Below are 15,504 nucleotides of genomic sequence, written 5' to 3' on the forward strand. Positions count from 1 at the left end.
TTCCAAAAATAAAATAAAATAAAAATATTTGTAACTTTGAAAAAATTTTCTTAGAACATGAAAAGCAGGATCGGGACCAGCAGTTAGCATAATGGCTATGTCGCTGAACTCCCATGTAGTCAACCAAGGTTCGCGTCCCGGACCTGATGGCTTAAAACTCACACCGGGCACGTTTGTGTGCGTGCCCAAGATCCCAAGAGGAGAATAGAGGAGAAGGGATTGCGGCATGGCCATACCCCCTGGGGGTGATTTCTCGCTTTCTGTCTCTCTGTCTCAGTCTGTCTGGCGAGCGCACATGCGCTATAGCAAAAACCTCTCTAAAAAAAAAAAAAAAGAAAAAAAAGAAAGAAAAGCATGATCTACAGAAGAACTCATTAATAAATTATACTCTATCAAAATAAAAAAGAAACCACTTAAGCCATTTAAAAAATAGTTAAGAGAGGGGAGTCAGCAGGTGGCGTGATGGTTAAGGTGCTGTGTGGTTGAACCCCTGGACCGGGCAGCCTGGAAAATCTTGTTGGGCACATGTGCGTGGATTGTGGTATGGCCATCCCCACAGGAGGTGAGAAATCAAGTACTGTTAGTTATGTGGAGGAACTGAAGATCTCACACAGTGCTGGTACAATCTTGAAAAACAGTTTGATAGTGTCTAAAAAAGTTAAACATTGACTTATCATGAGATCCAACTATTCTATGATAAGTTTTTTACCTAAGACAAAAACAAAATTTATATATATATATATATGTATATATATATACACTTATACAATGATTTGTACAAAAATTCAGAGCAGCTTTATTTTAAATAACCCAAAAATGGAATAAGCCAAATGCACATCAACAGGTAAATGGATAAATAAATTGTGATATAGCCATGTAACAAAATACTGCTTGGAGCTAGCCAGTAGTGTGTTGGTTAATGCAGCTGGATCCCACATGACTGACTGTATGGCTTAAATCTTGGACATATGGCTTGAAAACATGCCAGGTACATATGTGTGTCTGCCCAAAAGCCCAAAAGGAGACATGGAGAAGGGATTGTGACAAGATTATCTCCCCTGGGGGTGCTTTCTCACTCTCTCCATCTGTCCTTGGCAAGTGCACGTGCCTTCTAGGAAACAAAAAATACAACTAAGTAATTAAAAAATGAATTATTGGTACATGGAATAACATTAATATATCTCAAAAATAATTGTGCTTAATGAAAGAAGTCAGAAAAAAAGAATATGTACAGGATTAGCGGGTGACATGGTAGATGGGGTGCAGGACTCTCACATGGCCATCTGCAGCTGGAGCCTCAGACCTGGCGGCTTGCTTGCCTTCTTTCTTTCTCTGTCTATCTCTGATGAGCATATGTGTCCTATAGCAAAATTCAAATAATTAATAAAATTAAATAAATTATTATTTAAAAATTTTTAAAAGAGTATGTGCTATATAATTTCAGTTTATATATAGTTTATATTCAGTTTATATATAAACTAGAAAATGCAAAGTACTCTATAGTAACAGAGTGCATCTGTAGCCATGCAATCTATAGTAACATATATATAAGTTACAATAAGTATGTCGCTTATACTTCAAGTAAGTTATTAAAGAAATCTGTTTCTCAAAAGCCAAGGCTAAGCACATGAAAATCCAAGTCACATATTGAGAGAAAACATTTGCAAAATGCATATAATCACTTTTATTTCCAGACAGATAAACTATTTTCTTCTATTCCTCTAATAAGTATAGTTAAAGAGCTTGGACATTATATATCTAATAAATGTAAGAAAACTCTGAAAGGTGAAAAAAAGAAGGCAGCCTAGCTAGGGACCTTGAGGCTTGAGGAACAGCCCTGTGGTGAGTTCCTGGCTTTCCTTTTCTGCCTTATGTATCACAGAGTTGGAGTTAAAGAAGCCAGCAATCCAGAAGTCCAAATGGAAGCACACAAAAATAGTCACAGCAAAAACCTGCTCTCTTTATCCAAAAATCAGAAAAGGAACAGCCTAGCATGACTAGAAATACTTAGATGATGACTGCTCTGCTCCAGTCAAACACCAGAAATACTCCAACTCCACTTCTACCCATGCTAGCAAAGGCCAAGTGGAAGCTTAGACTTCCACCTTGATAAGGCAGTAAGTAAGTAAAGTGTCCAATACACCCACCTGGTGTTAAAGAACATCAAACAGAGACCTAAAATTTCATTCCCTGCTAGCCAGTAATGAAGCCCCCACCCCGCTCCGCCACCCCACCAACCATGGTGTCAGTGGAGACCATGGGGGAGTCTGGACGACCACCGTCTGCTGTTAGTGACCCGGTGCTCTTCCCCATTGGGGGTGTTAGAAGAGACCTAGTAGAGAGTCAGGATTTTGTATTGCCTTCTTCTAGTAATAAGGCCAACCCTAGTACAATGACAGTGGAGACTTCATGGGAAGCTGGAAGGGCCACTCCTGAGCAGCAATGATGATTGACATCCATAAATGTCAGAAGAGGTTGAGTTAATAACATGGCTTTCAACTCTACCCTGTAGTAATGAAGCAATACATCTCCTTCCCAAGCCTCAGTGATATCAGAAAAATCTGGTTAACCCAAAGGCTTAAATAAGATCTAGTATCTTAGAACTTAATAAGAAGGTATTCAGGTTTTAATAGAAAATCTCTTGTCATAAAAGTATCAGGAAGATTTCAAACTAAATGAAAAAAAATAATCAATAAATGTCAACGCAAATATAAGAGCAACTTTTTAAAAAGCCATTATAAAATATTTCAATGAGACAGAACCAGCAGTTGGAGTAATGGCTGTGTCACTGGACTCCCATGTAGTCAACCATGCTTCGAGTCCCGGACTTGGTGGCTTAAACTCACACCGGGCATGTGTGCATGCGTACCCAGGATCCCAAGAGGAGAATGGAGGAGAAGGGATTGTGACATGGCCATCCCCCAGGTCTGTGTGTGTGTGGGGGGGTGATTTCTCACTTTCTGTGTCTCTGTCTCTCTCTGTGTTCCTGGCAAGCACATGTGTCCTATAGCAAAAACCTTTCCAAAAGAAAAAAAAAAAATCAGCAAGAAATCAAAACTTGCTTGAAATAAATTTTAAAAATAGAGAGATTCAAGAAGGAAATGGAAAGTCTAAACAACAACAACAAAAAGACGCTAAGAAAAACCAAATGCAAATATTAGAACTGAAAATTACAATAACTAAAAAGTTTAATGGAATGTATATCAGAATGTAAAGAACCAATAAAAAGAGAATCAGGAAATTGAAGTTAGAACAATTGAAATGATCCAAACTGAACACTAAAGAGAAAATAAACTGAAAAAAAAAAGTAAATAGAGCCAAAGGAAACTATTGGACTAAAACAAAAGAACGTTTGTGTGAACGAAGTTCCACGTAAAGAAAAGAGGGGAGAGTTGAAAAATACTCGAAGAAATATGGTTGCAATTTTCTCAAATTTGGCAGTAAACATGAATCTACAGATTTAAGAAGTTGAACCAATTCCAAATAGGATAAACCTAAAAAATATCCTCACTAAGAAATATTACAAGTAATTTCTAAAAACTTACTACAAAGAAAAAAAATCTTGAAAGTCGTCATAGAACAATGATTCCATACTATGGGGAAAATATTTAAATAAATGAAGATTTTTTTTAAAAGAATTATTTTTTATTTAACTTTATTTATTTATTTTAACTTGACCAAAGAGGGACAGAGTGAGAGAGAGAGGGAAAGTGAGAAAGCAAGTTACCAGGTCTGGGACTCGAACTGCTGTCGACCATGTGGGAGTCCAACACCTTTAACCACCACACCACTTGCTGGCCCAGAAGTAGATGTTTTTCACCAGAAACCATGGAAGTCAAAATGAAGTTGCAAACATTTTTTCAAGTGCTGAAAGAAAATGATTCTCAACACAGAATCAGAAAGAATACCCTTTAAATGATAGTAAAAGTAATACATTCTAGAAAAAAAGAAAATCTAAGAGAATTTGCCATCAAATTTTCTTAGAAACAGACCTACCCCAGAAGAATGATTAAAGGAATTTCTCTAAACACTAAGGAAATAATAAAGGATTCTGAAGTGTCAAGAAGGAGGAAAAAAAATTGGAAAGCAAATACATGACTAAAAACAGTGAGCGGGCTTTGCTTTTCCACTTGAGTTTTCTAAATTATGTTTGAGGAATAACATAATAACCGTATAACTCTGTGGGAAAAATATTTAAAGTTATATTGTAAGTGGGGAGGATAAAGGAACATAAAAAGATAAGCTTTTTATATTTCAATTGAACTAGTAAAATGGTAACATGGGTAGACTGCTAGGTGTTTGGTCAGGATATCAGAACACAGAGATAAGGAGGGCTCCTACAGCTGCTTGCTTTGTAAGATACACCATTCACATGATATTCTTGAAAAGGTCAAACTCTTGGGGCAGAAAAATCACTGGTTGCAGAGGCTGGGCATCAGGGACAGGTCTGACTACAAAGTAACACAAGAAGTTTGGAACTGATGGAACCACTCTACATTTTTATTAAGGTGGTAGTTCCATGAGTATAGGTTTTCATCAAAATTCATAGAACTATATACTAAATAGAGTAAATTTCACTCCATAAAAATTATATCTCAGTAAATCTTACCTTTAAAAAGTGCTTACACAGGGGATCGGCAGGTGGTGGAGTGGTTAAGGGGTTGAACTCCCACATGGCCAACTGCAGTTAGAGTCCGGAACCTGCTGGCTTGCTTTCTCACTTTCCCTCACTTTCTCTCTCTCTGTCTTTCTGGTCAAGCTAAAAAATAAATAATAATAACAATAATAAATAAATAATACTTTAAAAAAAAATACATGCACAGAATTCCCATGGGAAATATCCCACCTTCTTCTGAACCCACTACCAAGTGTGAAAGGGGCACTATTTTCTTTACTGTTTCCATCTGTAGAGTGACTCAAGTTTTTTTCCACTTATATATGATAGAGTGTTTACACTTGTGAGAGAGGAAGAGAGAGAGAGAAGAGGACTCTCCACAGATTTGGTCATGTCCCTTTCTCCAGTCCTCCATCCTATTGGATCTTGGGCACTTGTGCACATGGTGTCCCTGTGTTTCAGACTGACCAGGTTAGAAATTTGAACTGTGGTCACTATGTGGGATCTGGTTTCTTATAAACATTGGGATCCTAGTTTTTTGTTGTTGGTGGTGTGTTTTTTGTTTGTTTGTTTGTTTTGCTACAGGGCACATGAGCTCGCCAGAAAGACAGAGAGAGAGAGAGAGAGAAAGAAAGTGATAAATCACCCCCCAAGGGGGATGGCCATGGTGCAATCCCTTCTCCTTCATTCTCCTCTTGGGATCTTGGACACACATGCACATGCGCCCTGCGTGAGTTTAAGCCACCAGGTCTGGGACTCGAACTGCGATCGACTACATGGGAGTCCAGCAACATAGCCATTACACCAACTGCTGGTCCCGGCATCCTAGTTTTATGCAATGGTAGCCTATCTGACTTCCTATATCATGGAGGCCTAAAGGTTTGCTTCCTACTCTGATGTCCTATGAAGCCATTAGATCCCATTTTTCAATGCTATAGTCAGATTAAATTTTCACCTCTTAATCTGGTCACAATTGAATCTTAACACATGAATTTTGGGAAGAGGAAGACATTCAAACCATAGTACCCTGTTTACCATGCTTTGTCCTAAGAACTTTATTGGGATACTTTCCCACCTTAGCTTTAAAATTCTCAATTTGCAAATTCAGAAGATTAACTTTTCTGAACTTAGAAAACTCTTTTTAAATATTTTATCTAGGAATTCTAGTATTTTTTCCAAGTTATTTCTTTCTCTTCTTCCCTCCTTTCTTTTCTTCCTTCCCTCCTTACATTGTTCCTTCTTTCCTTCCCTCCTTCCCTCTTCCTTCCTTCTCTTCTTCCATCCTTTCTTCAGTCTCATTTCCTCCGTATTGCTAGAAATAAGAGTCTTTCCACATTGCTAGGTAGAATGTATATGCCTTATGTAATATGATTGAAAGAGGTACAGATACAAATTTAAGACACAAGAATGTTAATCTGGGCTCTACTTTTAATGAGCTATGCGAATTCACTCTTCTTTCTGCGTTTCATTTTCCCATTTAAAAATGAAGAAAAGGACTAAATGATCTCACAGTCCTCTTCACTCAAAACTTGCACTGTTTTAACATTGTGGACTATTAGAATGGCTGATGACCTGGGAGTACAGAGTCCTGATTTGGCTTTGCCAAATTATATCTTTCTGTTTTTATATGTGTCTCTTTACCTTGCAAATCTTCATTTCATCATTCCCCTAAAAAATAAATAAATAAGGACCAGCAGTTAGTGTAATGGCTATGTCGTTGGGCTCCCACATAGTCGAAAACGGTTCGCGTCCTGGACCCGGTGGCTTAAAATTCAGGCCGGGTGCGTTTGCGTGCGTGCCCAAGATCCCAAGAGGAGAATGGAGGAGAAGGGATTGCGGTGTGGCCATCCTCCCTGGGGGGTGATTTCTCGCTTTCTGTCTCTCTGTCTCTCTCTGTCTGTCTGGCGAGCGCACACGCCCTATAGCGAAAACCTCTCCATAAATAAATAAATAAATGTGATAGTACCTGCTTTCCAAGACTGTTGTCAAATTAAATTAGTTTATTTATAAAACTGCTTGACATAACAGAGGTGACTATTAAGTCGTAAGAGGATCTAAGTATGCACAATTAAATGATCTCTAAGTTTATTTAATGTTCCAAAAATCTATGATGTTTAGCTAAAGCTAGAGCTTTAAAAAATAAAATAAAGGTTTTGCTGCAGTTCTAACATGAGCTCTCTAGAGGTCTCCATTACCAAACAAATTAGCCTATGTTTCACTGTGGGTTGTTGAAGTATAGAAACTGAATCTAACAATCTGGTGTGAAAATCAACATTCTTCAAAGTTTTTTGGCATTTAGAGGCTATATCAAATGATTTTCTGATCAGATTTGTTTTGTGTTCAGGCAACTGAAGGAAAGTCTTCTCCTAATCCTCACTAATAACTGTGAACTGATAAGACCTATATCTATATTATATTTATGTGTTTTTTTACAAAAGGTATATTTAGATTTTTTTTCTCTTACTTCCTCTATTTCAAAAACCATTAGCTCCAAATATTACTCTATTCTTTTCCAAATTTGGGTTATTAGTCAAATAAACATCCAACCAAAATATTGAGATGGAGGGTGGGTAGAAGGAGGAAAAAAAATCAATGTTTTCCTTAATCACTGTTTTCCTCAACAAGATACACATTTCAGGCTGTACCCTCAGCACACCTGTATTTAACTAAAACAAATATTTCACAAAGCAATAGTTATCCTTACAGAGGAAGTAAACAGTCTTAAACTTCCTACTTTGTTCTATTCTAGTCTCTTTTTAATTTAATTTTATTTATCTATTTATTTCTCTCATGATAGGTGAAGAGAGAGAGAAAAAACAAGCACTTCCCAACAGGATCTTCATGCCACAATCCAACCTCGGCCTCAACCAGTCTGGTTTCTGGGAATATGTACACATGAACCCAGGACATTTCCCATATAGAACACTTTGTATCACCACTAAACAGCACTCGGCTCCCTATTTTATCTTTTTTTTTTTTTTAAGGTTTGCTATATGGTGCATGTACTCGTGCACACATGCACATGCATGCATGAGAGAGAGAGAGAGAGAGACGGAGAAAGACAGAAAGCAAGAAATAACACCCAGGGAGAATGACTTTTTAATGGTGCATTTGACACACTAATTAATTTCATAAACTACTAAAAGATGTTGCCTGTAGTTTTATAATGATGCATTAAGAGGATACAAAATCTGAAAAGAGGTACTTTTCCTGTAGTATGATGAGTAGCCATGGAAGACTTTGTCAAAGTGCCAAATAATATTCATAATGTGACTTCGTTTTTATAAAGGATATGAGTGCATATATGCTCATCTAAAGAGGCCGAGTAGGATGCAATGCCAAATTGTGCTTTCTCTTTCAATCCAGATGAGTATTTGCCATAGGGAACTTGCATAAGATTTGGAAGACGGGAGGAAAAGATCAGCCATTAATCACAGAAGATTACTGTGGTCATATATGGTGATGGACAGTGGGTTCAAGCTCCAAATCCATCTGGACTTTCTCCTCACTCTGATGTCCAATAGCAGGTCTGAGCTGATCAAATGATGCTTGGCTATGGACCCACAAAGAGGTAGCTTTGCAGAGGTAAGAGCTTCCCAGAGCCCTCTTCTCAAGCTTCTGCTCCTGACCTCATGTTGCTGTGGACATGCTTGGCTTCTCAGTTTTCCCAGCAAGTCCTTGGGCTTGGCTTCTCCATGACACTGCTCCTAGCACTCTGGCTAGGGATTTTCTTTAATCTCTCACTACATTTCCAGACTTTCACTCCCCTATACCTCCCATAATTGTATAAGGTCAATTTCTATGACGAATATCTTCTTCCCATGATTCTCATTGTGATTGTCCCTCCCTGATTGATGTACCCTGATGATACAAATAAATATAAATCAATTGACAGTTACAATGGAGGAGGAGAATGAAAGTGATAAAAAAAATAAATACGGGGTAGATGTGTATTTTTCTTTGTAGGTTTCTAAATCGTTTGAAGTGTTACAATAAGAAACTATTCATATATTACTTATCCAAAGAAAGAAACAGAAAAGGAGAAAAGAATGCTTTTAACATTCTAAAGCACACCCAGACACAGAAAAGTACAACGTAGAAAAGAAAATCACCATTGTATAAACATTCAAGAATTCATGGAAGCTGAATATAAATGTTATTTAGCTATAGAAGTAGTTGTAGAAAAAAATACAATTCCCCTAGAATTTTCAAAAATTCCATTTCCTAGGAGAAAATGTGGAAACAATGTGCAAGAGCAGTGCTTCTGGGGCCTTAAGGTTCATGGAGGTCACCTGGTTCAAAAGCTGATTCTGGGGACCAGCAGTTGGCATAATGGCTATGTTGCTGGACTCCCATGCAGTCAACTGCAGTTTGAGTTCGGAACCCGGTCATAAACTCACACTGGGTGCGTGTGTGCGCTTACCCAAGATCCCAAGAGGAGAATGAAGGAGAAGGGACTGCGGCATGGCCATCCCCCCTGGGGGATGATTTCTTGCTTTCTGTCTCTCTCTGTCTTTCTGGCAAGTGCACATGCCCTATAGCAAAACCTCTCCAAGAAAAAAAAAACGCTTTCAGTAGCCTGGGCAGGACCTGATATTCTGTAGCTCATTCTAATGTCCAGCTGATGTTGATAATACTGGTTCAGGGTCACACTTTAAATAGCAAAGCCAAGGAAATGAAATGATGTAGAATCCAAATGTAACATGTGAACCTAGATTAAATGTTTCTAGGGTGAAAATAAAACAATAAAAGTCACTTGCAGGACAAATAGAAAAGTTAGAATGTGGGCTGGATATTGGAAGATACAATGCAATTAACTTTACATTTTAATTTAATTTTAAGTGGGGTAATATTATTGTGGTTCTATAACAGAATGCTCTTCTTGAGATAGGCATCCTGAAGTATTTAAGGTGATGTATATGATGTGTAACTTTCTACAATGGTAAAGAGAAATTTCTCTTGCTGGCAGTTACTTTAAACAAATGTACATTTAGTGGTTTACAGGTGGCATGGTGGTTAAGGTGCTGGAATTTCACATGGTCAACCACAGTTCAAGTCCTGGACCTGGAAGCTTAAAAAAAAATCATGCCAGGTGCGTGTGTGTGCATGCCTTGGACTCCCATATAGTCGACCATGGTTCGAGTCCCAGACCCGGTGGCTTGAAACTCACTTCAGGCGCGTGTGCGTGCTTGCCCAGGATCCCGAGAGGAGAATGGAGAAGGGATTGCAGCGTGGCCATCCCCCCTCGGGGGTGATTTCTAGCTTCCTGTCTCTCTGTCTCTCACTGTCTGTCTGGCAAGCGCACACGCCCTATAGCAAAAACCTCTCAAATATATATATATATATATTTTTTTTTCCTCCTGAATAGAGAGAGATGAAGAATCAGAGGTAGAGAATGATGACCTTAAATCACCAGCAGTTAAGGTGCAATATGAAGTGTTAGTTTAGAAATGACAATCTTGTACCCTGTGTTCTCAGAGCATTGCAACAACCAAGAAGCTCCCCATTGTTTAGTGTTCCAGGAGAAAGGCTTACTACAAAAAACTGCCCTGAGAAAACTGCCCTTCCCGTTATGATTTGGGTAAGACTCGCAGATAGCTCCTGAGGGGCTTAGAAAATCAAACTCCAAAGTTAAGGCCTCAAAAGCATCCTCAGAAATAACGAACCCCCTTGACCTACCCTTGCCCCTTGGTCCTCATTCTCTCATTCAAGGAAAGTCACAGTAACTAGCGTCCCTCTTCCCCAAGTTAAGTCATAGAAACCAGAACCTTTTAACCACAAAACCAGTCATAAAGTCTAAAAACATTACTCTAACTTTCCCCCAGCTTCTTGTGCAAGAGCTGACCATAAAGAAATTCTCTGACCTATCTTATTTAATAGTAGAATATAAGATATTCATTCCATAAAAGGTTCTGCCCCATATCCTGCATAAAGAATTCTGTACAGAGAAGCCAAGGTGAATCTGAAGAAATCTTGCTGGGCTTCCCACCTCAAGTCTATTATTATTGGCTTGTACCTTTTTTTCTGATCATATTTCCAAATGACTCTCCGTTCCTCATTGAATCTTAGCATAAAATGGAGAGTTGACCTTGTATCTTTGGGTTTTCAGTCTGAAGATTTCCTGCTATGTAAAATTGTAAACAAATAAGTGTTTTATGCTTTTACTTCTACTAATCTCTTTTTATTTCATTTTAGCAGACTTAGACTCAAAACTTCAGAGTCAGGGGAAATTTTTCTTTCACATCTATACTCCTTTGTGTACCTAGAATAAGGTCAAACTCCTGTTCTTTATCATAAAAGGTATAATACCTAAACTATTTGTTCCCACTGACCAACTTGAATAAATGCCCACTGATTTACCTCCACTAACTTCAGACAGGCTTCTCCCTTCCCCCAGGCCTCCAAACTTTGGCCCTGAAAACAAACATTGGAATTAGAACAAGTCCATATAACAACACCCCTGGATTTCAAAGAAATCTGATCATGCCACCTGCCCATCCTTCTTCCCCACCCCTGATTCTTCCTAGCTTTTTTTATTCCTCCCAATAAAACAAGAATATTATCTCCTTGACTATTGAGATACTGAAAGGTCATATGACCAGAAGTGATTACCTATGACAATATCCTCCTTCTCCCTACTGTAAAGGTCTTTTTGAACAAAGTCTCTTGTTTACATATATTGAAATGTGTATTTTATTTGACAAAAGTCTAAATAAGAAATAAACTGCTCGGCATAAAAAAGAAGTGAGAGAAGGGCATAGTCAAAGAGTTTCTGAATCAGGCAGAACCTTGGACCAAGGATCCAAGAGTCCCAGAAGCCCAGTGTGCAAGAGAGGAGGAACCCTGATCACTGCTCAGGTGACCTTTGTGGGTGACTCCACAGTATAACGCCAAAAATCATGTTGTGCTTGGTCTGACTGGAGATAGTAAAGGGGCAGATTTGCAGGAAGCTGGACATTTAGCTGAAACAGAAGCAAGGCAAGAGACAGTGACCATTAACAATAGTGATATCTACTAGATTGTGGAACTCCTAGAGTGTCCCAATAGCTGAATAATGAACTACAGATACCTTGCTTCAAATCCGTACAACTCTGAAAAATGGGCCTTATGATCCATATTTTGTACCTGAACAAATCGTGTCTTAGGGGGTGTTAAATGCGTTTGCTGAAAGCCAGAACTATGGGGTTGTAGGAAAAGTCATGATGTAGTTTTCTATGCAAAAATGAGTCATGAGTTTTCTGATGACCCGATAGTAAGTGGGAATTTTCCTGAATACTCTAAGTGAAACATACTTGGGGTTGCAATATTTCCATCAGTGCTTATGCAACTAATGTGTCTGTCAACTCCAGTGGGAGATCCATGATCACTCACCTCGAGCTATGTCCCAGTAAATCAATGAATTCTCAATTTGTCCTGCAGGTGCCACCCTTGCCACAAGATAGGTCTTTCGAGTTCTCAGACATTCATCTTTCTGGACTGCAATAAAAAATACTTGAAGGGAAAAGAAGCCTGATTATTTACTTTATCCAACCTGGATTTCAGGATCATGACTCTCACATATAGATTGAGAGTCAATGAGAGAGTCAATGAATTAGTGATAATTCTTCCTTTTGTTTACATTTTTTTACTTTCAAGGCATTTTCTGTATTTTTGGATAGATAATACATTTACATGACTATTAAATAAAAAAGTATAAAAATACGTAATGAAAAGTTCTCCACCACTGTCACCCATCTGTTTTTATGCCCCAAATGCAAACACAACTATTATTAGCTTCTTGTGTATGTTCCCTAAATAGTTTTATGCAGATACAAACAAATACAAGTATATATTACTTTGGTCTATTGTTTTACATGGATATCATAACCTGCTCTGACATTTTTCACATTAACCCAAGTGGCCTTCACAATGTTCATGGAAAGTCCATATATGAAAAAATTATACATGAATTTCAACGGTTTTTGTACCGAAATAAATTATTGCTTGTACCCTCACATATCTTATGTCTTCTTTGCTTTTTTTTTTTTTTAAGAGGGAGTATTTTTTTATTTTTTTGTTATAGGGCACAGGCACTTGCCAGAGAGACAGAGAGACAGAAAGTGAGAAATCACCCCAAAGGCCATGCCACAATCCTTTCTCCATTCTTCTCTCAGGATCTTGGGCACTCATGCAAACACACTGGGTGTGAGTTTTAAGTTACTCGGTCTGGGACTTGAACTACAGACAATTACGTGTGAATCTAGTGACATAACCATTAAGCCATCTGCTGGTCCCTTTCTTTGCTTTTAAACAACTGCATAGTATTCCATTTTATGGCTGTATTACAATATTAATCAATGCTATATATTTTAGGTAATTTTCAGCTTTTGCCATTTAATAATAATAATAGTAATAATAATATTAATAATAGTATGAGGTTACCCTTTGGTTATGACAATTGAATGATGCTGGAATAATGATAAACATAACTGATGGAGAGAATTTTCTTTTCACTTAAAAAAAAATCAAATGTATTATTTTGAGGTAAGTGTATAGTCACATTCAGTTGTAAGAAATACAGATGGATCCTCTGTCCCCCAGACCCCTAATGGTAATATCTTGCAGCATTAAGGCACAGAATTACAACCAAAATATTGGCATTGATAGAGTCAACTTACAGAACATTTCCATCACCATAAGAATCCCTCATGTAGCATTTTTATGTGTGACGTGTTGAGGGAAGCCCTCAAAAATGTTACATTAATAAAATCTTACAGTATGTAAGACTTGGGATTTTTTTTTTAGCCCTGCATAATTATTCACATTCAGTCAAATTGTTTGTTTCCTTTTATTACTGAGTGTATTTCATGGTATGAAAGTATGCATTTGATTAGCCATTCACTCATTGAAGGACATCTGAGTAGTTTTCTTTATGTGTGACGTGTTGAGGGAAGCCCTCAAAAATGTTACATTAATAAAATCTTACAGTATGTAAGACTTGGGATTTTTTTTTTTTAGCCCTGCATAATTATTCACATTCAGTCAAATTGTTTGTTTCCTTTTATTACTGAGTGTATTTCATGGTATGAAAGTATGCATTTGATTAGCCATTCACTCATTGAAGGACATCTGAGTAGTTTTCAGTTTTTTGTAAATTATTTTTAATTTAAAATCATTGTGTTCAGAGAACTATTCTCTAGGAATTTACTTTTTAATTTTAAGTTAAATTATATTAAAATAAATTTAATACAACACTTCAGTGATCCCATGGAATTGAGCAACACATCACACATATGGGTAGTCGACTAAGTAACACATCATTTTTCTGGATTTTGCTGCTTCACTACCATTTCTCCGTCTTATTTCCTGGGTCACATGAAGTATAAGCACATGAGCCTTTTTCTCTGGTTCTGCTGTAGGTAAGCCCAGGCAAAGACAGGTACTGTTGGGTATTAACCTCTTCTAGTTGTTAGGAATAATCTCAAAATGTGTTCTATGTACAAGTACCACCAGTCATGTAGAAGATGCTATAGATGCAGGGAAGCTGGTAACCCAGCTGTGGTGGTACAAGTGGTTGGGCACCATTGCCTGAGGCTGAGACTATGTAGGAAGCCTTGGTTTGGTTCCCAGACCAACCTAAATGGGTCAGTAGTGGTACGTGTCTGTGATTCAAGCTAACTGGGAGGCTGGAGCAGAGGATCATGACATGGTGAGACCAAGTCAAAAATACTTCTCTCTTCTTCTTTATCATAAAAAAGCAAAAGCAATAAAAGCAGGAAGTTGGGAAACTGGTGAGGAAGTCATTCACTTAGATGACTGTGTCCCTGGTGATTCTTCAGAGTCCACAGAATACAGGCAATTATTAAAGATAAACCTATAATCTAGGGAAAAAAATTACAGATTTACAGAATGAAACAACACAACAGGTATTATATTTTTGAAAAATTATCCTAGGTTTATAGCCAAAAGAATTATAATCAGTGTATCAAAGAGATAGCTGCATTCTCTTGTTCATTTTAGCATTATTTACAATAGCCAAGACATGGAAGCAAACTAAGTATCCATGAACAAATGGTAATACTGGATCTCAGGCATCTTGGATGCACCTCTGGAGGTGTGGAAGCTTCCTTTTTCCCTTTTCTTTCTCTTATTCTCCCTTTCCCCCTCCTCCCTCTTCCTTCTTTCCTGTTTTATTTCTCAGACTAATTAAGGCATAATTTATACATCATATAACTTAATCATTTAAAGAATACAAGTCAATGTTTCTATGTATATTTGTAGAGATGTTCAAGTCATCAACACGATCAATTTTAGAGCATTTTTATCATCCTAAAATAAAACGTCATAATTATTAGCAAAAAAAAATTATGGAATATATACACAGTGGAATAATATATAGCTTTCTAAAAGATAGAAGTTTGAGTCAGCCCATAGTATGGTGGTTAAGGCAGCTAGATCCCACATAGCTAATCATGAGGTTTGAACCATGGATTCAATGGCTTAGAAACACTCTGAGTGCATGTGTACATGTTGTTGAAAATCCCCAAAGGAGGGAGAAATGGAGGAGATGGGATTGTGAGATGAACATGGGGGTGCTTTTGAATTTTCCCTCTCTCTCTCTCTCTCTCCTTCTCCGACTCTCTCTAGTGAGTGTGGATGACCTTTGGTAATTTATTAAAAATAGGAATTTCATTATTGTGACAACATGGATGAATCTACAGGGCATTATGTTAAGTGAAATAAATCAGGCACAGAAAGACAAACACTGTATGATCTCACTTATTTGTGGAGTAGAACTTACAAAGAGTAAAATGGTGCTACTAGAGGATGAGATGTGGGAGAGGGACAGAAGGGATGGTGAAAGAGAGATGTTAGTCAAAGCGTACAGACCTTTGGTTAAGAAGCATAAA

At 37.7% G+C, this 15,504-nt stretch overlaps 1 protein-coding gene across 4 annotated transcripts in view; it reads left to right on the forward strand.

Moving 5' to 3' along the window:
- Positions 1-8,008: 8,008 nt before the first annotated feature.
- DYNC1I1 (dynein cytoplasmic 1 intermediate chain 1) overlaps positions 8,009-15,504 on the forward strand; it is a 427,557-nt gene continuing 420,061 nt past the window's right edge. For 2 of the 4 annotated variants that reach the window (XM_027775320.1, XM_014591225.2), the window contains exon 1: positions 8,009-8,200. In XM_027775320.1, coding sequence (XP_027631121.1) covers positions 8,171-8,200 — 30 coding nt within the window. In that variant the 5' untranslated portion in view covers positions 8,009-8,170. The remainder of the gene's footprint in view (positions 8,201-15,504) is intronic. The other 2 variants (XM_014591224.2, XM_014591226.2) reach the window with 2 other exon arrangements.

Source organism: Tupaia chinensis, unplaced genomic scaffold (genome assembly GCF_000334495.1).
Source record: "Tupaia chinensis unplaced genomic scaffold, TupChi_1.0 Scaffold000544_1, whole genome shotgun sequence".
NCBI lineage: Eukaryota > Metazoa > Chordata > Mammalia > Scandentia > Tupaiidae > Tupaia > Tupaia belangeri.